Source organism: Anomaloglossus baeobatrachus, unplaced genomic scaffold (assembly GCF_048569485.1).
Source record: "Anomaloglossus baeobatrachus isolate aAnoBae1 unplaced genomic scaffold, aAnoBae1.hap1 Scaffold_2781, whole genome shotgun sequence".
NCBI lineage: Eukaryota > Metazoa > Chordata > Amphibia > Anura > Aromobatidae > Anomaloglossus > Anomaloglossus baeobatrachus.
This window is the reverse complement of record NW_027442266.1, coordinates 104028-128696: the sequence shown is the minus strand read 5'-3', so window position 1 is coordinate 128696 and position 24669 is coordinate 104028. Positions and strand designations below refer to the sequence as shown.

Sequence of the window (24669 nt, the reverse complement as noted above, 5' to 3'; positions counted from 1 at the left end):
CATTTCGGTTCCTGCAGCCCAAAACCATGAATTGTCTTCTCCTTCATGCCATACATGTTAGAGTTATTTCTGCAGCCAGTGATCGGATATAAAGTCTCCAGTAATTATATTACTATACAGGATTCTTTATGATGTTACATCGTCATCTTCTCCCCATTCAGGTCCCTACAATATCGGATCCTCTCAGTGGAGATCTTCTATATAAGAGAATTCTCCTAATTGCCCCATCAAGGATGGATATGGACAGGGACAAGATGGCGGAGAGGATATTACACCTCACCCTAGAGATCCTCTTCCGGCTTACTGGAGAGGTGAGAGATTCTGATGATGTCACATTACATCATTCTTATCTATGGGAATAACAGATGGACAGAACTGGAGAGGTGAGGACTCTGGAAATGTCTGTAGTGAGATTTATTACTGTGTCTCTCCATAACCAGGATTACACAGTAGTGAAGAAGACCTCTAGTGAGCGCTGTCAGGCCCCTGTGTCTGAGGGATGGGGAAGACCCCTGAGCCCAATCACGGGGCCTCCACCTCACCCCCCGATACATGAGGACATCAATGACCAGAAGATCCTAGAACTCACCTACAAGATGATTGAGCTGCTGACTGGAGAGGTGACACTGCTGGGAATGCTGGGACATTATACAGTAACGCTATGAAGGGATCGGGGGTGACGGTATCATTGTATGTGTCAGGTTCCTATAAGGTGTCAGGACGTCACCGTCTATTTCTCCATGGAGGAGTGGGAGTATTTAGAAGGACACAAGGATCTGTACAAGGACGTCATGATGGAGGATCCCCAGCCCCTCACATCACCAGGTAATAGACAGGACTAAATACACACGGCCTATAATTATCTGTATGTAAGGAATGAATTCAGTCCCTGTATGTGTCTCCTCCAGCTCTATCCAGTAAGAGGACAACACCAGAGAGATGTCCCCGTCCTCTTCTCCCACAGGACTGTAAACAAGAAGATCCCGATGTTCCTCAGGATGTGTTTCCTCCAGCTCTATCCAGTAAGAGATATCTACTCATGCACTTTCTGCACTAATTTTGTGTTTACATTTTTAGACTTTCTGCTCTGTTTTTTTTCAGCTGTATTTTCTTTGCTTCTGTTTCTTCTGCTGTTTGCTTCTAGTGCCTTCTCTATGTTGTTATGAAGGCAACAAAAAAATGTGCAGAGGGTTCATGAATACCCTGTTTCCCCAAAAATAAGACCTAGCCCAAAATAAGCTCTAGCATGATTTTATGGGGTTTTTGAAGAATGCTTGAAATATAAGCCCTACTCCAAAAATAAGCCCTAGTTACAGTCAGGGCTAATGTTAGGAGGAATCAAACTGCGCAATTTCTCAGGAACTTCACTCTCTTAGGGACCACATCAGTTGTTTTCTGAAGTTGATTGTTTAAGGACCTTTGATGACTTCAAAGTCATGTGACATGATGCAACCAAAGGTCTCTTAATTACAAGAGTCTAAATCAACTGAACAGAAGAAAGGCTGCCATGCAGGACTGGCACTAGGGGAAAGGGACAGCAAGCTGGGTAATTGCACAGGGCTCCCTTTCTCCTAAAATGCAGGCGTTATGACTTTTATAAAAAACACGGTTACATTCCAACTTATTCAAGAAAAAAAAGATGACATGGGACGATTTCATATTCTTGCCTGTAAAATCAATAACTGCTCATGTACTAATGTTAATATTTACGCTCCCAATACTGGCCAAATTAATTTCTTTGAAAAACTGCTAATAGAAGTAGATAAAATAAAAATTGGTGACCTACTAATGATGGGAGATTACAATATGGTAACAAATTGGGATCTAGATTCAACAGCACATTCACACTATGAAAAAACAAACCCTCCATAATTAGCTGCTAAGAAATTAACTCCTAGGCACATTTCACTGTCTTAGGCCTCTTTCCCACATCCGTGAAAAACCACGCACGTTTTTCACTGACGTGTCAAAGGTGCGTTTTGCTCTCCGTGAGCCGTGATTATGGCACACGTGTGTTCTCCGTGTGTTATCCGTGATAACACACGGAGAACGGGAACTTTCTACTCACCTGTCCCTGGCTTCGCTGTCCGTGGTGCTGATCTGCGGTCTCCGGTCCTGCCGACTCCCCGCTGCTGCTGCTTCCGGCTGCAGTGAAGTGAATATGCAATGAGCATAATGAGCGGCGGTCGGAAGCAAGTAACAGCAGCGGCAGAGACAGGTGGGCTGGAGACGGTGAGTAAAGTTTTTTTTTTTTTATTATTTTCTCAGACATGTGTGTTTTCTCCGGTGCGTGTCACACGGAATACCTCCGTGTGGTCCGTTTGCGTTCCGTGTGACACCCGTGATGCCGGAGAAAAACTGACATGTCTACGTGTGGAGCACACGGACACACATCTGCTCCACACGTACACACGGTCCATGGCAGAACACGCACGTGAGCGCAGACCCATTGATTTTAATGGGTCTACGTGTGCCCGTGTCTCCGGTACGTGAGGAAACGGACCAAACACGTACCGGAGACACAGACGTGTGAAAGAGGCCATAACACCAGATCCCGAGAGTTCTCATATTACTCAGAAAGTTATAAAACTTATTCCCGCATTGATCACATCTTTACCACTTCTCAATCAATTTCTAAATTTAAAAAAGTAACAATATTAAATAAAACATTTTCGGACCACTCACCCTTATTAGGAGAAATACAACTAAATTACAATGCTCAAAAAACTATGCTCTGGAAATGTAGTCCTGGAAACATTCTCAAATTATATTTTGAAGAGAATAATAAAGGAGATATATGTCCTACAATGGTATGGTTAGCACACAAGGGAGTACTCAGGGGGAACTAATAAAAATTTCAACATAACATAAAAAAGAAAGAAAAAGTAAAATTGAAGAACTGCAAAAATTAATAAACGATAAAGAAAAAATCCAACAAGAAAGTCCCACTCCACCATCAAACATACATAAAGAGTTATTAGATATAAGAACAGGTAAAATATATCTTTGAACCGTGTTAGCCAGTATAGAATTAAAAATTGTTTAAAAGAACTGAGAGTCCTCAGTGGTTGATACCTTTAATGGCTAACTGAAAAGATGGTAATAATAGCAAGCTTTCGAGACTACGCATGTCTCTTCATCAGATGGTAATAATATCAAGCTTTCGAGACTGCTCAGGTCTCTTCTAAAGGGGGCTTTACACGCTATGACATTGCTAATGCGGAGTCGTTGGGGTCACGGATTTTGTGACACACATCCAGCCGCATTAGCGATGTTGTTGCGTGTGACACCGATGAGCGATTTTGCATCGTCGCAAAAACGTGCAAAATCGCTCATCGGTGACATGGGGGTCCATTCTCGATTATCGTTACTGCAGCAGTAACAAAGTTGTTCGTCGCTCCTGTGGCAGCACACATCGCTATGTGTGACGCCGCAGGAACGAGGAAGCTCTCCTACCTGCCTCCCGGCCGCTATGCGAAGGGAAGGAGGTGGGCGGGATGCTACCTCCCGCTCATCTCCGCCCCTCCGCTTCTTTTGGGCGGCGGATCAGTGACGCAGCTGTGACGTCGCTGTGACGCTGAACGAACCGCCCCCTTAGAAAGGAGGCGGTTCGCCGGTCACAGCGACGTCGCCGGGCGGGTAAGTAGTGTGACGGGTCTGGGCGATGTTGTGCAACACGGGCAGCGATTTGCCCGTGTCGCACAACCGATGGGGGCGGGTGCCCACGCTAGCGATATCGGGACCGATATCGCAGCGTGTAAAGTAGCCTTTAGCCTGATGAAGAGACCTGAGTAGTCTTGAAAGCTGCTATTATTACCATCTTTTCAGTTAGCCATTAAAAGGTATCAACCACTGAGGACTCTCAGTTCTTTTAAACAATTTTTTTACATCTAAGAATTAAAATAAAAGCCCAACTATTTGATGAATATGAAAGCTATTTACACTATTCAAAAATGATAAATTATTCTATTAACAAGACAACCAGAGTAATGGCCGGAAAAGTCAAAACATAAAGGATAAGAAATGAGATTAGTAGCCATAACCCAAACGGAGTGCTGGTACATCAGCCGAAGGAAATTGGTGATGCATTCGCGGACAACTACTCCAGACTGAATAACTTAAAAAATCATTCCTCTACTCCCCAGCCAACCCCTGAACAAATGAATGAATTTCTAGCCCAGATCAACCTTCCTAAAATAGAACCAGAACAATTACTGTCCCTTAATGCTCCCTTTAGTGAACCAGAAATCCTTATCACAATTTCATCCCTAAAATCAAGAAAAGCCCCAGGACCTGACGGATTCACAAATGATTATTATAAAGCTTTTTCCTCCCTCTTAGCCCCCCACCCAACTAAAGTTCTCAATAATCCTTCCTGTCGGGCACATTTGCACCCGAGATGTTGGGAGCAACTATCATACTAATACCAAAAACTGGAGACCGCAATGAATCTGTCGGCAACTATAGGCCTATCTCTTTAACCCCTTCACGGTGGGCCGATTTTTACGCTTTCCGTTTTGTTTTTTTTTGCCATTCTTCTTCTAAGAGACGTAACTTTTTTTATTTTTCAGTCAATATAATTATGTGAGGGCTCATTTTTTGCGGAACGAGCTGTACTTTTAAATGAAACCATATGTTTTACCATGTAGTGTACTGGAAAACGGCAAAAAAATTCCAAATGCAGAATAATTGCAAAAAAGTGTGATAGCACTATTGTTTTTGAGATATTTTATTCACTGTGTTCACTACATTGTAAAACTGATGTGTGGGTGTGATGCCTCAGGTCAGTGCAAGTTCGTAGACACCAAACATGTATAGGTTTACTTTTATATAAGGGATTAAAAAAAATCAGAACTTTGTCCGAAAAAAAGTGGCGCACATTTTACGCCATATTCCGTGACCGGAACGTGATAGGCGTTCTCATTTCTCGGGATCTATGGCACAGTGATGGCTTATTTTTTGCATCTCGAGCTGACGTTTTTAACTGTACCATTTTTGCGCAGATGCCATGTTTTGATCGCCTGTTATTGCATTTTGCGCAAAAGTTGTGCCGACAAAAAAAGTAATTTTGGCGTTTGGAATTTTTTTGCTGCTACGCCGTTTACTGATCAGATTAATTCATTTTATATTTTGATAGATCGGGCGTTTCTGAACGCCGTGATACCAAATGTGTGTATATTTTTTATTTTTTTAACCCTTTAATTTTCAATGGGGCAAAAGGGGGGTGATTTGAACTTTTTAGGTTTTTTTGTTTTTTTTTTAATTTTTTAAAACTTTTTTTTTATTTTCTTTTACTAGTCTTCCTAGGGGGCTATAGTGATCAGCAATCCGATTGCTCTGCCCTATCTGCTGTACACCGCTGTAAACAGCAGTTACGCTCACTTTCTGCTTCACTCTGCTCCGGGCCGAGTGATCACATCACTTGACTTCCGGTATCGGCCGGTAAGTAAAAGTTTACCGCAATCGCGATTATAATGGCGCTGTCACATATTGATAGCGCCATTTAAGAAGTTAAATGGCACGAGCAGATAATGATTCTGCATGCTGCCGGCGACAGACCACGGGCAGTAACATTATGACCCTATGACGTAATATTCCTGCCCGCGGTCGTTAAGGGGTTAATAAATACTGACATTAAAAATCTATTAAAAAATGATTGCTGACAGGCTCAATATATTCCTCCCAGATGTGATAAAGATCAGCTTGGTTTTGTTGAAGGACGGCAAACCACTGCTGGTACGAGGAGGACAATCAACCTCCGAATTAACAAAGATGTAACTCTTAAGGCCACTTTACACGCAACGACATTGCTAACGAGATGTTGTTGGGGTCACGGAATTCGTGACACACATCCGGCCTCGTTGGCGACGTCGTTGAAGTCTGAAACGCAGGAACGACCGTTAACGATCAAAAAATACTCACCATATCGTTGATCGTTGACACGTTGTTCTAATCTCAAATATCGTTGCTGCTGCAGGTGCAATGTTGTTCGTCGTTCTTGCGGCAGCACACATCGCTATGTGTGACACCGCAGGAACGAGGAACAACATCGTACCTGCGGCCACCGCCAATGAGGAAGGAAGGAGGTGGGCGGGATGTTACGGCCGCTCATCTCCGCCCCTCCGCTTCTATTGGGCGGCCGCTTAGTGACACCGCACGAACCGCCCCCTTAGAAAGGAGGCGGTTTGCCGACCACAGCGACGTCGCTAGGCAGGTAAGTATGTGTGACGGGTGTTAGCGATGTTGTGCGCCACGGGCAGCGATTTGCCCGTGACGCACAACCGACGGGGGCGGGTGCTTTCACCAGTGACATCGCTAGCGATGTCGCTGTGTGTAAAGTGGCCTTTAGATGTCGAAATTGGACAACAGATTTAGAATAATTTGTTTCCTAATATAATTTCTGATATTATGACTTAAAAAAAATGTATTTTCAAAATAATATCATTAAATAACTGTGTTTATTTTTAGTAGATGACTGTATTGGGAGTTCAGATGGAAATCTAATATCTTCAGAATTTATAACAGACGGTCAAAGTATCACGCATGATACATATGAAGAGCATGCTGTTGTCCCAGATACACCTCCAGTCCTTCCTTGGAAAGCTCTATCATCTGATCTTTTCCAACAAGTCCAAACTTCTGATTTATCACAAAATTGTAAGCAAAATAAAAGTTACAGAAGGGATGTGGAACATGAAACGGCTCTTACGAGGGAGAAACCATTTTCGTGTTCAAAATGTGGGAAATGTTTTACCAGGAAATCAAGTCTTTTTACCCATCAAAAAGTTCACACACATGAAAAGCCGTTTTCTTGCCCCCAATGTGAGAAATGTTTTACTCGAAAATCAATTCTTGTTAACCATCAAAGGTATCACACTGGGAAGAAGCAATTTTCATGTCAAGAATGTGGGAAATGTTTTATTCAGAAATCACATCTTTTTAGACATCAGAAAATTCACACAGGGGAGAAGCCATTTTCATGTTCAGAGTGTGGGAAATGTTTTATTCAGAAATCAGAACTTGTTCAGCATCAAAGATCTCACACAGGGGAGAAGCCGTTTTCATGTTCAGAGTGTGGGAAATGTTTTATTCAGAGATCAACATTTTTTTTGCATCATAGATCTCACACAGGGGAGAAGCCATTTTCATGTTCAGAGTGTGAAAAATGTTTTATTCAGAAATCAGACCTTGTTAGACATCAGAAAATTCACACAGGGGAGAAGCCATTTTCATGTTCAGAGTGTGGGAATTGTTTTATTCGAAAATCAACACTTGTTGAGCATCAAAGATCTCACACAGGGAAAAAGCAATTTTCATGTTCAGAGTGTGGGAAATGTTTTATTTGGAAATCAGATCTTGTTAGGCATCAAAGATCTCACACAGGAAAGAAGCCGTTTTTATGCCCAGAATGTGGTAAATGTTTTACTAGCAAATCAAGTCTTGTTTACCATCAAAAAAATCACAGAAAATAAACCATTTTTATGTTCTGAATGTGGAAAATGTAATTCTCAGAAATCAGATCTTGTTAAACATGTGAAGAAGCCGCACAGGGAAGGAACCTTTTTCATGTTGTGAATAATTGAAATGTGTAACTGGTAAATCAAATCTTGCCGACCATTAGAAAACCAACAGAGCGGAGCAGCCATTCTTGCTTTCAGAATTTGCCAAATGTTTTTAAGATTAGTCAGGTCCTGTTGTCAGATGAGTCACATGGGAGAAGCCATCATGATGTACCATAATTCAAAGAGTTTATAAAAAATTCTGTTACAATTGCTCAAGTAAGAATTTGTGAGGGAAAGAACCATTTTCTTTCTCTTTAAACTTATTGTAATTTTCGGAACCATAAGACACACGTAGATTTTGAAGGAATAATGTAGGGAAAAATAACACAAAAAATGTGATCATTCTGCACTGTTATGGGGGGGGGATCTTCTGCTGACATTGTTATGGAGATAAAATGACCCAATTCTGTACTGATGTCCCCCATCCTGGGCCCCTTCCAGATATACGTGTCTCCCATCTTCGTGTATGTCTTTCATCCTGGTACATTTGTTGACCATCTTTATCCCATCCTGGTATATTTGATCCCCATCCTGATATATATGGCCCTTGTCCTAGAATATATGTCCCGATCCTTGTATATATGGCCGTCATCTTGGGCCCATTCTGGTATATATTTCCCCATCACACTGAACACATAAGAAAATAAATGATTATACTCACCATCCCTCCACTCTCCTGGTGCACGGTGTTCTCTTCTGATGCTGGCAAATAATCTCAGCATGTACACTTACACACGGACATCACTGCTCCCCACACCTGGGATTATGGGCTTGGGGAGCAGTGAATATTCATTCTCTAATAGTAGATATACATGATCGCCCAGTCACAGCAGTAAGCCAGCGGCTGGGTGATCATGTGTACCCGATATTAAAGAGAATGAATATTCACTGCTCCCCATGCTAATAATTCCGCCCACCTCTTGGTTGGCGCTGGCTTAACTGCCTAGAGGTGGGCGGGATTATGGCACGGGGAGAAGTGAATATTCATTTTCTATTTTAGCTGTCACACTGTTAGCCTTTTTGAGAGCCTTTAGGAACATTCGTGAAATGTTTTTATACTGGATTATATTTAGATAATTCACTAATCTCAGATTTCCCACTGCTTTATTTACTAAAAAACCCCAGATTGGAGACAGGAACTCTTAAGTATATCACATTGTTTATAATTGCATTTCAAAACTTGTTGTTTTGTTAATAAATGCTTGTAAATATACAGTATATTTTTCTCTATTGTCTAGATGTGATGATTTTGACTATGAACTGTTGTGAATGTCAGTTATGCTTTTGCTGCTGTGAGGCTCCCTCTTGTGGTCAGGAATGGTTTGGTCAGAGACCAGGTGTGTTGAGCAATGGGCGTTTCCATTGCTAACTCTCTGCCTATTTAAACCCTGGTCTGATAGCAGGCTATGCCGGATGTCAGTTGTTCTTTGTACACCAGCCTGCTTCATCCTGCTCCAGACCACATCTACCCCAGATAAGTGCTTGACTCTTTATTTGTTGTTTAGTTCTTTTTGCTCGTATCTGAGTTTGTCATTTGCTGTGGTTGTTTTCAGTTTATTTGCATGCAGGGATCTTCCCTCTCAGTTGCTTAGCTGGGAAGCTCCCTGCAGCTATGTTTGGAGTATTGCTCTTATTAGTCCATGTGTTTGTTGCTTCTTGAATTTGTAATGGTTCCTGCTTTCTGTTCATTGGTATGACAAGAGCGCCTGGTATAGGACGGAGTTCAGATCCAGCGATCTGAGGGCTTTTTTGTACTATCAGGTTTTTGGATTTTTGCAGGGTTTTTCTCTGGCCACCATCAGTCCCTTTCCTATCCTGTCCTATTTAGTCAGTAGGGCCTCGCCTTGCTAATCCTATCATCTATCTGTGTATTGTGTTTTCCTATATCACCGCAGTCTTTGAATGTGGGGGCTTGCTATTCTTTATCTATTTTCTGAGGCAGAGAGTAATTCATCTTTCCTTCCTTTAGGATAGCTAGTTCTCCGGCTGGGTTCGCGGTGCACAGGATGTTAGTTCACCCCTCGGCTACTTCTAGTGTTGATGGTTAATAAGGGGATGGCGGCCAGATTAGTGCCAATGCTCTTGTCACCTTTTACCAATGATTTATGGTGGTCTTCCATGGTTCCGGATCATATCAATTAACCTCTGGAGTTGAGGCAGAGCTGTAGGCATTTTGCACAAAAATAGTGAGGGGAGAATTGGATCACACTACAGTCTAGATATGAGGACGTTGTTAAGACTAGTGATTGGCGAGTGTATTCGTTACTATTCGCTATTAGCAGAATAGTATGTACTCGAGATATTCGTTAGACTGCAAGTAATACTGTATTCGCCTCGCTATATTTGGATGTCCCGCCCAGCCTTTTTGGCACCTGATTTGCAGCCACAAAACATGTTGGGCTTCTTAACCAATCACAGTAATGCCGCAGCCGTCTTGTTTGTGGCGTTACTGTGATTGGCTGGCCGCTGCCATTTTGTACACAGTACATTGCCAGTGTCTCTCTCCAAGCGCTTCATACTCACCGATCACAGGTGCGGCTGTCACGCTGCTCCCGCTGCCTCTCATTCTTCTTCCCTAGCCTCTCATTAGCCTCATTACATGTTCACTCCTCCTGCACACCGGTGGCCATGATTGGTTACAGTCAGACCCGCCCCCAAGCTGAGTGACAGCTGTCTAACTGCAACCAATTACAGCCACCGGTGGGCGGGTCTATATCATACAGTAAAAAATAAATAGTTAAAAAAAACGGCATGCGGTCCTCCCCAATTTTGATACCCAGCCAAGATAAAGCCTCAGCTGAGGGTTGGTATTCTCAGGTTGGGAGCTCCCCAGCCTAAAAATATTAGCCAGCAGATGCCCAGAATTGCCGCATTCATTAGATGTTATAATCCCGGAGCTTTACCTCGCTCTTCCCAATTACCCTGATTCAGTGTCAATCGGGGTAATAAGGAGTTAATTGCAGCCCATAGCCGCCACTAAGTTCTATATTAATCATGGCAGGTGTCTCTGAGACACCCCCCATCATTAATCTGTAAGTGAAAGAAAATAAACACAAACACCAAAAAATCCTTTATTTGGAATAAAATATAAAAAAAGCCCCCTCTTTCACCACTTTATTCACCCCAATAACACAGAAGTTCGAGGTAATCCACACAAGGTCCCACGACGGTCCTGACTCTGCTACATCTGAGCCTGGAGAGACCGCAAACATGTCCGATCTCTCCAGGATCTGGAAAACACTGACAAGAAGAACCCGGCTGGGAACAGTGACGTCACACAGTTCATCAGCGGTCATACCCGGGTTCCCACGTTATGACCTCTGGTGACTTGAAGCACTTTGGCCTAAAGTTCAGGACTGTGTCCCACATCTTGCCAGTACTTTAACAGTGACAGTGCCGGCATGGAGATGCGGACTGCCTTGCACTCCCCGAATGGCATTGTCAGTGTTAAAATGCGGGGCCGTGTCCCACTCACCACCAGCACTTTAACAGCGACTGGTAGGGTCTCTGCTACTTGTCCCTGGTTTTCCAGGATATCTGCTACATGTCCGTCCACGGCTTTCAGTCTCCTGTCTGCCTACAGCTTCCATTACCCCACTTTGTGAGCCCTTGAAAGAATACCAAGACCATGGTTCCCAATGGCGCAGTTACAAACGTTTTTGGGAGAGTCCCTACACAGCTCCACTCCGTACACCTCATACATACACGGCTCCGCTCCGCACACCTCGTACACACGGTTCCCTTCCATACACCTCGTACATGTACCGCCCTGGTGTTGGTCGGGCTGCTCGGATCCGGGATCCTGGTGGCTTGAGGGGGCCCGGACCCGACTTGGCGGACACTTGGCTCCGTAAAAGGGGGGTATTTACAGGGAAAAAGTTTGTGACGCCACCTGTGGGTTGCGGTAATGGGAGTACCGCCATTGCTGTAAGGAGTACCGGGGCAGATGGATTTAAGCAGCCTGATGTTAGTCCCTCCACAGGTAGGGATGGCCCCGGGCTCGTAAGCACTGAGCAGCCATATATCTAGTTTGCGGCTCTGCAGGTGGAGGTAGAGTCCTGCATACACTGAGGAGTTGATCATGTGACCCTGACTCCTCCCCTCCATGTGACATCATCACAGGTCCTGTAAGCACAGAGCAGCCATATATCTAGTGCGCGGCTCTGCAGGTGGAGGTAGGTGCAGGGTATTATATATCTAGTGTGCGGCTCTGCAGGTGGAGGTAGGTGCAGGGTATTATATATCTAGTGTGCGGCTCTGCAGGTGGAGGTAGGTGCAGGGTATTATATATCTAGTGTGCGGCTCTGCAGGTGGAGGTAGGTGCAGGGTATTATATATCTAGTGTGCGGCTCTGCAGGTGGAGGTAGGTGCAGGTTATTATATATCTAGTGTGCGGCTCTGCAGGTGGAGGTAGGTGCAGGGTATTATATATCTAGTGTGCGGCTCTGCAGGTGGAGGTAGGTGCAGGGTATTATATATCTAGTGTGCGGCTCTGCAGGTGGAGGTAGGTGCAGGGTATTATATATCTAGTGTGCGGCTCTGCAGGTGGAGGTAGGTGCAGGGTATTATATATCTAGTGTGCGGCTCTGCAGGTGGAGGTAGGTGCAGGGTATTATATATCTAGTGTGCGGCTCTGCAGGTGGAGGTAGGTGCAGGGTATTATATATCTAGTGTGCGGCTCTGCAGGTGGAGGTAGGTGCAGGGTATTATATATCTAGTGTGCGGCTCTGCAGGTGGAGGTAGGTGCAGGGTATTATATATCTAGTGTGCGGCTCTGCAGGTGGAGGTAGGTGCAGGGTATTATATATCTAGTGTGTGGCTCTGCAGGTGGAGGTAGGTGCAGGGTATTATATATCTAGTGTGCGGCTCTGCAGGTGGAGGTAGGTGCAGGTTATTATATATCTAGTGTGCGGCTCTGCAGGTGGAGGTAGGTGCAGGGTATTATATATCTAGTGTGCGGCTCTGCAGGTGGAGGTAGGTGCAGGGTATTATATATCTAGTGTGCGGCTCTGCAGGTGGAGGTAGGTGCAGGGTATTATATATCTAGTGTGCGGCTCTGCAGGAGGAGGTAGGTGCAGGGTATTATATATCTAGTGTGCGGCTCTGCAGGTGGAGGTAGGTGCAGGGTATTATATATCTAGTGTGCGGCTCTGCAGGTGGAGGTAGGTGCAGGGTATTATATATCTAGTGTGCGGCTCTGCAGGTGGAGGTAGGTGCAGGGTATTATATATCTAGTGTGCGGCTCTGCAGGTGGAGGTAGGTGCAGGGTATTATATATCTAGTGTGCGGCTCTGCAGGAGGAGGTAGGTGCAGGGTATTATATATCTAGTGTGCGGCTCTGCAGGAGGAGGTAGGTGCAGGGTATTATATATCTAGTGTGCGGCTCTGCAGGAGGAGGTAGGTGCAGGGTATTATATATCTAGTGTGCGGCTCTGCAGGTGGAGGTAGGTGCAGGGTATTATATATCTAGTGTGCGGCTCTGCAGGTGGAGGTAGGTGCAGGGTATTATATATCTAGAGTGCGGCTCTGCAGGTGGAGGTAGGTGCAGGGTCTCTATTATTTTCTCTCCTTCATTTTCATGTTCCTGTCGTCGTCTTTATTGTTTCTTTACTTTATGATGAGGCTGAAGTCGGTTTCTTATTCGGGGTTTTTTTTTTTTTGTTTTACAGGTTTATTAACAAAAATGAAAAATGACAACAATATAATCCCCTGCAGTGCGGAGCTCGGATGTGAATACACTGAAGAGCAGCAACAAAAATGATAAAACTGGCACAAAAATGGGCATCAAAGGGCGATATGGAAAGGGTTAAATGGCCTTAGGCCACTGATCTGTGTAGTGATGGGTAGTTCGTGAGTGAGTAGTTCAAAATGAACTAATCTTCAGAGTGAACTAGTTCATGTAGTCACCATCCTGACAGAGATTACTTCATTATGAACTAAACAGCAAGTGACAGAGAGTGATCCTCTACAGCTCCAGGAGGCTCCTGCTCTCACACTGGCCCTTTATAGCTCCTGATGCTGGAAAAGAAGGGAGTAACACTATACCACACATCAAATACAAATAGAATAATAATATTAATAAAAACTGAAATTGCACAGTAGACAGACACAGCTCATATGTGTGTATGAGGGAGAGAGCGTGGTTCATGCCCCTCACCTGTCTGTGTGATAGGATCAGCCTCCTGGAGCCTAGAAGATCAGTCTTGCTAAAATCTTTACCACTGGCTCCTGTTCTGTTCTCAAAATGGTGGATGCTGAACTGCTCCTCAGCTCCCTCATACTCATTCATTATGAGTCAGTACTCTACACTACCACAGGTGGCGCTGCTGGGCTCCATCATACACATTCATTATGAGTCAGTACTCTACACTACCACAGGTGGCGCTGCTGGGCTCCATCATACACATTTATTATAAGTCAGTACTCTACACTACCACAGGGGGCGCTGCTGGGCTCCCTCATACACATTCATTATGAGTCAGTACTCTACACTACCACAGGGGGCGCTGCTGGGCTCCCTCATACACATTCATTATGAGTCAGTACTCTACACTACCACAGGTGGCGCTGCTGGGCTCCCTCATACACATTCATTATGAGTCAGTAGTCTACACTACCACAGGGGGCGCTGCTGGGCTCCCTCATACACATTCATTATGAGTCAGTACTCTACACTACCACAGGGGGCGCTGCTGGGCTCCCTCATACACATTCATTATGAGTCAGTACTCTACACTACCACAGGGGGCGCTGCTGGGCTCCATCATACACATTCATTATGAGTCAGTACTCTACACTACCACAGGGGGCGCTGCTGGGCTCCCTCATACACATTCATTATGAGTCAGTACTCTACACTACCACAGGGGGCGCTGCTGGGCTCCCTCATACACATTCATTATGAGTCAGTACTCTACACTACCACAGGGAGCGCTGCTGGGCTCCCTCATACACATTCATTATGAGTCAGTACTCTACACTACCACAGGGGGCGCTGCTGGGCTCCATCATACACATTCATTATGAGTCAGTACTCTACACTACCACAGGTGGCGCTGCTGGGCTCCCTCATACACATTCATTACGAGTCAGTACTCTACACTACCACAGGGGGCGCTGCTGGGCTCCCTCATACACATTCATTATGAGTCAGTACTCTACACTACCACAGGGGGCGCTGCTGGGCTCCCTCATACACATTCATTATGAGTCAGTACTCTACACTACCACAGGGGGCGCTGCTGGGCTCCATCATACACATTCATTATGAGTCAGTACTCTACACTACCACAGGGGGCGCTGCTGGGCTCCCTCATACACATTCATTATGAGTCAGTACTCTACACTACCACAGGGGGCGCTGCTGGGCTCCCTCATACACATTCATTATGAGCCAGTACTCTACACTACCACAGGGGGCGCTGCTGGGCTCCATCATACACATTCATTATGAGTCAGTACTCTACACTACCACAGGTGGCGCTGCTGGGCTCCATCATACACATTCATTATGAGTCAGTACTCTACACTACCACAGGAGGCGCTGCTGGGCTCCATCATACACATTCATTACGAGTCAGTACTCTACACTACCACAGGGGGCGCTGCTGGGCTCCCTCATACACATTCATTATGAGTCAGTACTCTACACTACCACAGGGGCCGCTGGTGGGCTCCCTCATACACATTCATTATGAGTCAGTACTCTACACTACCACAGGGGGTGCTGCTGGGCTCCCTCATACACATTCATTACGAGTCAGTACTCTACACTACCACAGGGGGCGCTGCTGGGTTCCATCATACACATTCATTATGAGTCAGTACTCTACACTACCACAGGGGGGCGCTGCTGGGCTCCATCATACACATTCATTATGAGTCAGTACTCTACACTACCACAGGGGGGCGCTGCTGGGCTCCATCATACACATTCATTATGAGTCAGTACTCTACACTACCACAGGGGGCGTTGCTGGGCTCCCTCATACACATTCATTATGAGTCAGTACTCTACACTACCACAGGTGGCGCTGCTGGGCTCCCTCATACACATTCATTATGAGTCAGTACTCTACACTACCACAGGGGGCGCTGCTGGGCTCCCTCATACACATTCATTATGAGTCAGTACTCTACACTACCACAGGGGGCGCTGCTGGGCTCCATCATACACATTCATTATGAGTCAGTACTCTACACTACCACAGGGGGCGCTGCTGGGCTCCCTCATACACATTCATTATGAGTCAGTACTCTACACTACCACAGGGGGCGCTGCTGGGCTCCCTCATACACATTCATTATGAGCCAGTACTCTACACTACCACAGGGGGCGCTGCTGGGCTCCATCATACACATTCATTATGAGTCAGTACTCTACACTACCACAGGTGGCGCTGCTGGGCTCCATCATACACATTCATTATGAGTCAGTACTCTACACTACCACAGGAGGCGCTGCTGGGCTCCATCATACACATTCATTACGAGTCAGTACTCTACACTACCACAGGGGGCGCTGCTGGGCTCCCTCATACACATTCATTATGAGTCAGTACTCTACACTACCACAGGGGCCGCTGGTGGGCTCCCTCATACACATTCATTATGAGTCAGTACTCTACACTACCACAGGGGGTGCTGCTGGGCTCCCTCATACACATTAATTACGAGTCAGTACTCTACACTACCACAGGGGGCGCTGCTGGGTTCCATCATACACATTCATTATGAGTCAGTACTCTACACTACCACAGGGGGGCGCTGCTGGGCTCCATCATACACATTCATTATGAGTCAGTACTCTACACTACCACAGGGGGGCGCTGCTGGGCTCCATCATACACATTCATTATGAGTCAGTACTCTACACTACCACAGGGGGCGTTGCTGGGCTCCCTCATACACATTCATTATGAGTCAGTACTCTACACTACCACAGGTGGCGCTGCTGGGCTCCCTCATACACATTCATTATGAGTCAGTACTCTACACTACCACAGGTGGCGCTGCTGGGCTCCCTCATACACATTCATTATGGGTCAGTACTCTACACTACCACAGGGGGCGCTGCTGGGCTCCCTCATACACATTCATTATGAGTCAGTACTCTACACTACCACAGGTGGCGCTGCTGGGCTCCCTCATACACATTCATTATGAGTCAGTACTCTACACTACCACAGGGGGCGCTGCTGGGCTCCCTCATACACATTCATTATGAGTCAGTACTCTACACTACCACAGGGGGCGCTGCTGGGCTCCCTCATACACATTCATTATGAGTCAGTACTCTACACTACCACAGAGGGCGCTGCTGGGCTCCCTCATACACATTCATTATGAGTCAGTACTCTACACTACCACAGGGGGCGCTGCTGGGCTCAGTGAGATGCATCAGACTGAACTAGGCCGTCCTGATTCATTCTCAATAGAACATTTAGTTTAGCAGCTCATATAGTTCATTTAGTTCACAGGTCACATGATGCATTTCCTGTCAGCTCCTCACAGGATAGAGTGGAGAGAAATACTGAAATAAGGCTTCTTTCACACTTGCGTTGGACGGCTTCCGCAGCACTGCGTTGTGTGACGGATGCAACGGATGCGTTGCATATAGTGGCACAACGTATGCTATGGATCATAGAAAACAACGGAAAGCTTTTTTTCTTTATTTTTTTCTTTTTTTTTTCTTTACAGTTTTACCGGCAGAAGACTATTGTGAACGATCAGCTGATCGCTCCAATACCCAGCGGCCAGTCGCTCAGCTGATCGCTCTCAATAGCCGGCGGCCGGTCGCTCAGTTGAGCGCTCTTACATGCCGGCGGATGGGCGCTTAGCTGAGTGCTTTCACATGCCCGCAGACGGGCGCTCAGCTGAGCGCTTTCACATGCCGGCGGGCGGGCGCTCAGCTCAGTGCTTTCACATGCCGGCAGACGGGCGCCCAGCTGAGCGCTTTCACATGCCGGCAGACGGGCGCCCAGCTGAGCGCTTTCACATGCCGGCAGACGGGCGCTCAGCTGAGCGCTTTCACATGCCGGCGGGCGGGCGCTCAGCTGAGTGCTTTCACATGCCGGCGGGCGGGCGCTCAGCTGAACGTTCGGCCACCGACAGACAAAATAAAGTTTGTGATTTATAAAAAAAAACAAAAAAAAAGAGCATGCGCAGTGAAATCCTACGGATTGCGCTGCTCAAAATAACGTTACATGCTGCGTTTCGTCCGCCCGACGCAGTGTCAAAATAACTATGCTGCGTCGCCCAGCGGATGCAACGCAGACACTTTCGTTACAGTGCGTTGTCCATAAAAGTCTATGGAGAGTAGCGCAGTGCGTTAACGGACTGCGGTATTCTCCATAGTGACGGACTCCGCTGAACGCAAGTGTGAAAGTACCCTAAATGAACTAATCTTTTCAGTGAACTAGATTTCCCATCACTAGAGCCCTACATACACTGAGGAGCTGATCATGTGACCCCTGACTCCTCCCCTCCATGTGACATCATCACAGGTCCTGTAAGCACAGAGCAGCCATATATCTAGTGTGCGGCTCTGCAGGTGGAGGTAGGTGCAGGGTATTATATATCTAGTGTGCGGCTCTGCAGGTGGAGGTAGGTGCAGGGTATTATATATCTAGTGTGCGGCTCTGCAGGTGGAGGTAGGTGCAGGGTATTATATATCTAGTGTGCGGCTCTGCAGGTGGAGGTAGGTGCAGGGTATTATATATCTAGTGTGCGGCTCTGCAGGTGGAGGTAGGTGCAGGGTATTATATATCTAGTGTGCGGCTCTGCAGGAGGAGGTAGGTGCAGGGTATTATATATCTAGTGTGCGGCTCTGCAGGTGGAGGTAGGTGCAGGTTATTATATATCTAGTGTGCGGCTCTGCAGGTGGAGGTAGGTGCAGGGTATTATATATCTAGTGTGCGGCTCTGCAGGTGGAGGTAGGTGCAGGGTATTATATATCTAGTGTGCGGCTCTGCAGGTGGAGGTAGGTGCAGGGTATTATATATCTAGTGTGCGGCTCTGCAGGTGGAGGTAGGTGCAGGTTATTATATATCTAGTGTGCGGCTCTGCAGGTGGAGGTAGGTGCAGGGTATTATATATCTAGTGTGCGGCTCTGCAGGAGGAGGTAGGTGCAGGGTATTATATATCTAGTGTGCGGCTCTGCAGGTGGAGGTAGGTGCAGGTTATTATATATCTAGTGTGCGGCTCTGCAGGTGGAGGTAGGTGCAGGGTATTATATATCTAGTGTGCGGCTCTGCAGGTGGAGGTAGGTGCAGGGTATTATATATCTAGTGTGCGGCTCTGCAGGTGGAGGTAGGTGCAGGGTATTATATATCTAGTGTGCGGCTCTGCAGGTGGAGGTAGGTGCAGGGTATTATATATCTAGTGTGCGGCTCTGCAGGTGGAGGTAGGTGCAGGGTATTATATATCTAGTGTGCGGCTCTGCAGGAGGAGGTAGGTGCAGGGTATTATATATCTAGTGTGCGGCTCTGCAGGTGGAGGTAGGTGCAGGGTATTATATATCTAGTGTGCGGCTCTGCAGGTGGAGGTAGGTGCAGGGTATTATATATCTAGTGTGCGGCTCTGCAGGTGGAGGTAGGTGCAGGGTATTATATATCTAGTGTGCGGCTCTGCAGGTGGAGGTAGGTGCAGGGTATTATATATCTAGTGTGCGGCTCTGCAGGAGGAGGTAGGTGCAGGGTATTATATATCTAGTGTGCGGCTCTGCAGGTGGAGGTAGGTGCAGGTTATTATATATCTAGTGTGCGGCTCTGCAGGTGGAGGTAGGTGCAGGGTATTATATATCTAGTGTGCGGCTCTGCAGGTGGAGGTAGGTGCAGGGTATTATATATCTAGTGTGCGGCTCTGCAGGTGGAGGTAGGTGCAGGGTATTATATATCTAGTGTGCGGCTCTGCAGGTGGAGGTAGGTGCAGGTTATTATATATCTAGTGTGCGGCTCTGCAGGTGGAGGTAGGTGCAGGGTATTATATATCTAGTGTGCGGCTCTGCAGGAGGAGGTAGGTGCAGGGTATTATATATCTAGTGTGCGGCTCTGCAGGTGGAGGTAGGTGCAGGGTATTATATATCTAGTGTGCGGCTCTGCAGGTGGAGGTAGGTGCAGGGTATTATATATCTAGTGTGCGGCTCTGCAGGTGGAGGTAGGTGCAGGGTATTATATATCTAGTGTGCGGCTCTGCAGGTGGAGGTAGGTGCAGGGTATTATATATCTAGTGTGCGGCTCTGCAGGTGGAGGTAGGTGCAGGGTATTATATATCTAGTGTGTGGCTCTGCAGGTGGAGGTAGGTGCAGGGTATTATATATCTAGTGTGCGGCTCTGCAGGAGGAGGTAGGTGCAGGGTATTATATATCTAGTGTGCGGCTCTGCAGGTGGAGGTAGGTGCAGGGTATTATATATCTAGTGTGCGGCTCTGCAGGTGGAGGTAGGTGCAGGGTATTATATATCTAGTGTGCGGCTCTGCAGGTGGAGGTAGGTGCAGGGTATTATATATCTAGTGTGCGGCTCTGCAGGTGGAGGTAGGTGCAGGGTATTATATATCTAGTGTGCGGCTCTGCAGGTGGAGGTAGGTGCAGGGTATTATATATCTAGTGTGCGGCTCTGCAGGTGGAGGTAGGTGCAGGGTATTATATATCTAGTGTGCGGCTCTGCAGGAGGAGGTAGGTGCAGGGTATTATATATCTAGTGTGCGGCTCTGCAGGAGGAGGTAGGTGCAGGGTATTATATATCTAGTGTGCGGCTCTGCAGGTGGAGGTAGGTGCAGGGTATTATATATCTAGTGTGCGGCTCTGCAGGTGGAGGTAGGTGCAGGGTATTATATATCTAGTGTGCGGCTCTGCAGGTGGAGGTAGGTGCAGGGTATTATATATCTAGTGTGCGGCTCTGCAGGAGGAGGTAGGTGCAGGGTATTATATATCTAGTGTGCGGCTCTGCAGGTGGAGGTAGGTGCAGGGTATTATATATCTAGTGTGCGGCTCTGCAGGTGGAGGTAGGTGCAGGGTATTATATATCTAGTGTGCGGCTCTGCAGGTGGAGGTAGGTGCAGGGTATTATATATCTAGTGTGCGGCTCTGCAGGTGGAGGTAGGTGCAGGGTATTATATATCTAGTGTGCGGCTCTGCAGGTGGAGGTAGGTGCAGGGTATTATATATCTAGTGTGCGGCTCTGCAGGTGGAGGTAGGTGCAGGGTATTATATATCTAGTGTGCGGCTCTGCAGGTGGAGGTAGGTGCAGGGTATTATATATCTAGTGTGCGGCTCTGCAGGTGGAGGTAGGTGCAGGGTATTATATATCTAGTGTGCGGCTCTGCAGGTGGAGGTAGGTGCAGGGTATTATATATCTAGTGTGCGGCTCTGCAGGTGGAGGTAGGTGCAGGTTATTATATATCTAGTGTGCGGCTCTGCAGGTGGAGGTAGGTGCAGGGTATTATATATCTAGTGTGCGGCTCTGCAGGTGGAGGTAGGTGCAGGGTATTATATATCTAGTGTGCGGCTCTGCAGGTGGAGGTAGGTGCAGGTTATTATATATCTAGTGTGCGGCTCTGCAGGTGGAGGTAGGTGCAGGCTATTATATATCTAGTGTGCGGCTCTGCAGGTGGAGGTAGGTGCAGGGTATTATATATCTAGTGTGCGGCTCTGCAGGTGGAGGTAGGTGCAGGGTATTATATATCTAGTGTGCGGCTCTGCAGGTGGAGGTAGGTGCAGGCTATTATATATCTAGTGTGCGGCTCTGCAGGTGGAGGTAGGTGCAGGCTATTATATATCTAGTGTGCGGCTCTGCAGGTGGAGGTAGGTGCAGGGTATTATATATCTAGTGTGCGGCTCTGCGGGAGGAGGTAGGTGCAGGGTATTATATATCTAGTGTGCGGCTCTGCGGGAGGAGGTAGGTGCAGGGTATTATATATCTAGTGTGCGGCTCTGCAGGTGGAGGTAGGTGCAGGGTATTATATATCTAGTGTGCGGCTCTGCAGGTGGAGGTAGGTGCAGGGTATTATATATCTAGTGTGCGGCTCTGCAGGTGGAGGTAGGTGCAGGTTATTATATATCTAGTGTGCGGCTCTGCAGGTGGAGGTAGGTGCAGGGTATTATATATCTAGTGTGCGGCTCTGCAGGTGGAGGTAGGTGCAGGGTATTATATATCTAGTGTGCGGCTCTGCAGGTGGAGGTAGGTGCAGGGTATTATATATCTAGTGTGCGGCTCTGCAGGTGGAGGTAGATAATACCCTGCACCTACCTCCACCTGCAGAGCCGCACACTAGATATATAATACCCTGCACCTACCTCCACCTGCAGAGCCGCACACTAGATAGATAATACCCTGCACCTACCTCCACCTGCAGAGCCGCACACTAGATAGATAATACCCTGCACCTATCTAGTGTGCGGCTCTGCAGGTGGAGGTAGGTGCAGGGTATTATCTATCTAGTGTGCGGCTCTGCAGGTGGAGGTAGGTGCAGGGTATTATATATCTAGTGTGCGGCTCTGCAGGTGGAGGTAGGTGCAGGGTATTATATATCTAGTGTGCGGCTCTGCAGGTGGAGGTAGGTGCAGGGTATTATATATCTAGTGTGCGGCTCTGCAGGTGGAGGTAGGTGCAGGGTATTATATATCTAGTGTGCGGCTCTGCAGGAGGAGGTAGGTGCAGGGTATTATATATCTAGTGTGCGGCTCTGCAGGTGGAGGTAGGTGCAGGGTATTATATATCTAGTGTGCGGCTCTGCAGGTGGAGGTAGGTGCAGGGTATTATATATCTAGTGTGCGGCTCTGCAGGAGGAGGTAGGTGCAGGGTATTATATATCTAGTGTGCGGCTCTGCAGGTGGAGGTAGGTGCAGGGTATTATATATCTAGTGTGCGGCTCTGCAGGTGGAGGTAGGTGCAGGGTATTATATATCTAGTGTGCGGCTCTGCAGGTGGAGGTAGGTGCAGGGTATTATATATCTAGTGTGCGGCTCTGCAGGTGGAGGTAGGTGCAGGGTATTATATATCTAGTGTGCGGCTCTGCAGGTGGAGGTAGGTGCAGGGTATTATATATCTAGTGTGCGGCTCTGCAGGAGGAGGTAGGTGCAGGGTATTATATATCTAGTGTGCGGCTCTGCAGGTGGAGGTAGGTGCAGGGTATTATATATCTAGTGTGCGGCTCTGCAGGTGGAGGTAGGTGCAGGTTATTATATATCTAGTGTGCGGCTCTGCAGGTGGAGGTAGGTGCAGGGTATTATATATCTAGTGTGCGGCTCTGCAGGTGGAGGTAGGTGCAGGGTATTATATATCTAGTGTGCGGCTCTGCAGGTGGAGGTAGGTGCAGGGTATTATATATCTAGTGTGCGGCTCTGCAGGTGGAGGTAGGTGCAGGGTATTATATATCTAGTGTGCGGCTCTGCAGGTGGAGGTAGGTGCAGGGTATTATATATCTAGTGTGCGGCTCTGCAGGTGGAGGTAGGTGCAGGGTATTATATATCTAGTGTGCGGCTCTGCAGGTGGAGGTAGGTGCAGGGTATTATATATCTAGTGTGCGGCTCTGCAGGTGGAGGTAGGTGCAGGGTATTATATATCTAGTGTGCGGCTCTGCAGGTGGAGGTAGGTGCAGGGTATTATATATCTAGTGTGCGGCTCTGCAGGTGGAGGTAGGTGCAGGGTATTATATATCTAGTGTGCGGCTCTGCAGGTGGAGGTAGGTGCAGGGTATTATATATCTAGTGTGCGGCTCTGCAGGTGGAGGTAGGTGCAGGGTCTCTAGTATTTTCCTCTCCTTCATTACGATGCTGAAGTTCGTTTCTTATTCGTCAGTTTCTTATTCGTCAGTTTCTTATTCGGCAGTTTCTTATTCGGCAATTTAGTTTTTTAAGTTTTTTATGCATTTATCAACAAAAATGACACATGACAATAATAAAATACAATGCACTGATGAGCCCTAATATAAATACACTCAAAATCAGCTGCGAAAATTATAAAACTGGCAAAAAAATAGGCATCAAAGTGGGCACCAAAGTATGTTAGTGAAAGGGTTAAATTGCTTTGGGCCACTGATCTAACACCAAAATTGCCTATCTAGTGATGCCTCTAATCAAACTTAAGTGACTCCAGCCTGGCCCAAAGGGGTTCTGGGCATCAGAACTGGCATCAAATTGGGCAAAGCCTCAGTTTTCCCAGATTTGAATAAGTAACTGGTGTTTTTGAGGGGTTAAATGGCTTTAGGCCACTGATCTCACACCACATTTACATACCTAGTGATGCCACACATCAAATTCAGATCACTCCAGCCTGGCCCAAACAGGTTCTGGGCATCAGAACTGGCATCAAAGTGGGCAAATGGCCAGATTTTACAGATTTGAATAAGTAACTGGTGTTTTTGAGGGGTTAAATGGCTTTGGGCCACTGATCTCACACCATATTTACATACTTAGTGATGCCCCACATCAAATTCAGATCACTCCAGCCTGGCCCAAACAGGTTCTGGGCATCAGAACTGGCATCAAACTGGGCAAAACCTCAGTTTTCCCAGATTTGAATAAGTAACTGGTGTTTTTGAGGGGTTAAATGGCTTTGGGCCACTGATCTCTCACCACATTTACATACCTAGTGATGCTACACATCAAATTTAGTTCACTCCAGCCTGGCACAAACAGGTTCTGGGCATCAGAACTGGCATCAAAGTGGGCAAATGGCCAGTTTTCACAGATTTGAATAAGTAACTGGTGTTTTTGAGGGGTTAAATGGCTTTGGGCCACTGATCTCTCACCACATTTACATACCTATTGATGCCACACATCAAATTCAGATCACTCCAGCCTGGCCCAAACAGTGATCGGGGAGCGGTATGATCCGGGGGAAGAAAAAAACCTAGCGCCAATGTAAGTATGACTGAGAACATCATGAAAAAGGTAAGTATACTGAATTTAATTTAAAAAAAAATAAAAATAAGATCGCTAGTGTAAAAACGCACACGCACGAAACGTGCTGAACACGGACATACTCCGTGTGCGGTACGTGCAGGCACGGACACATAGACTAAAGCGGGTCCGTGCCTGCGTGCTGCCGGCCAAAAACGGACATGTCCGTGTAGAAAAGCGCACACACGTACTTACCTCACGGACACA

At 46.8% G+C, this 24669-nt stretch overlaps 1 protein-coding gene across 1 annotated transcript; it reads left to right on the top strand.

Annotated features, from left to right (window-relative positions):
• Window positions 1-398: 398 nt before the first annotated feature.
• On the top strand, window positions 399-8707 carry LOC142265842 (uncharacterized). Its single transcript, XM_075332285.1, has 4 exons — window positions 399-620; window positions 702-825; window positions 909-1022; window positions 6469-8707. Exons 1-4 carry the CDS (start codon window positions 399-401, stop codon window positions 7470-7472), a joined length of 1464 nt encoding a protein of 487 aa, XP_075188400.1. The 3' UTR covers window positions 7473-8707.
• Window positions 8708-24669: the final 15962 nt, after the last annotated feature.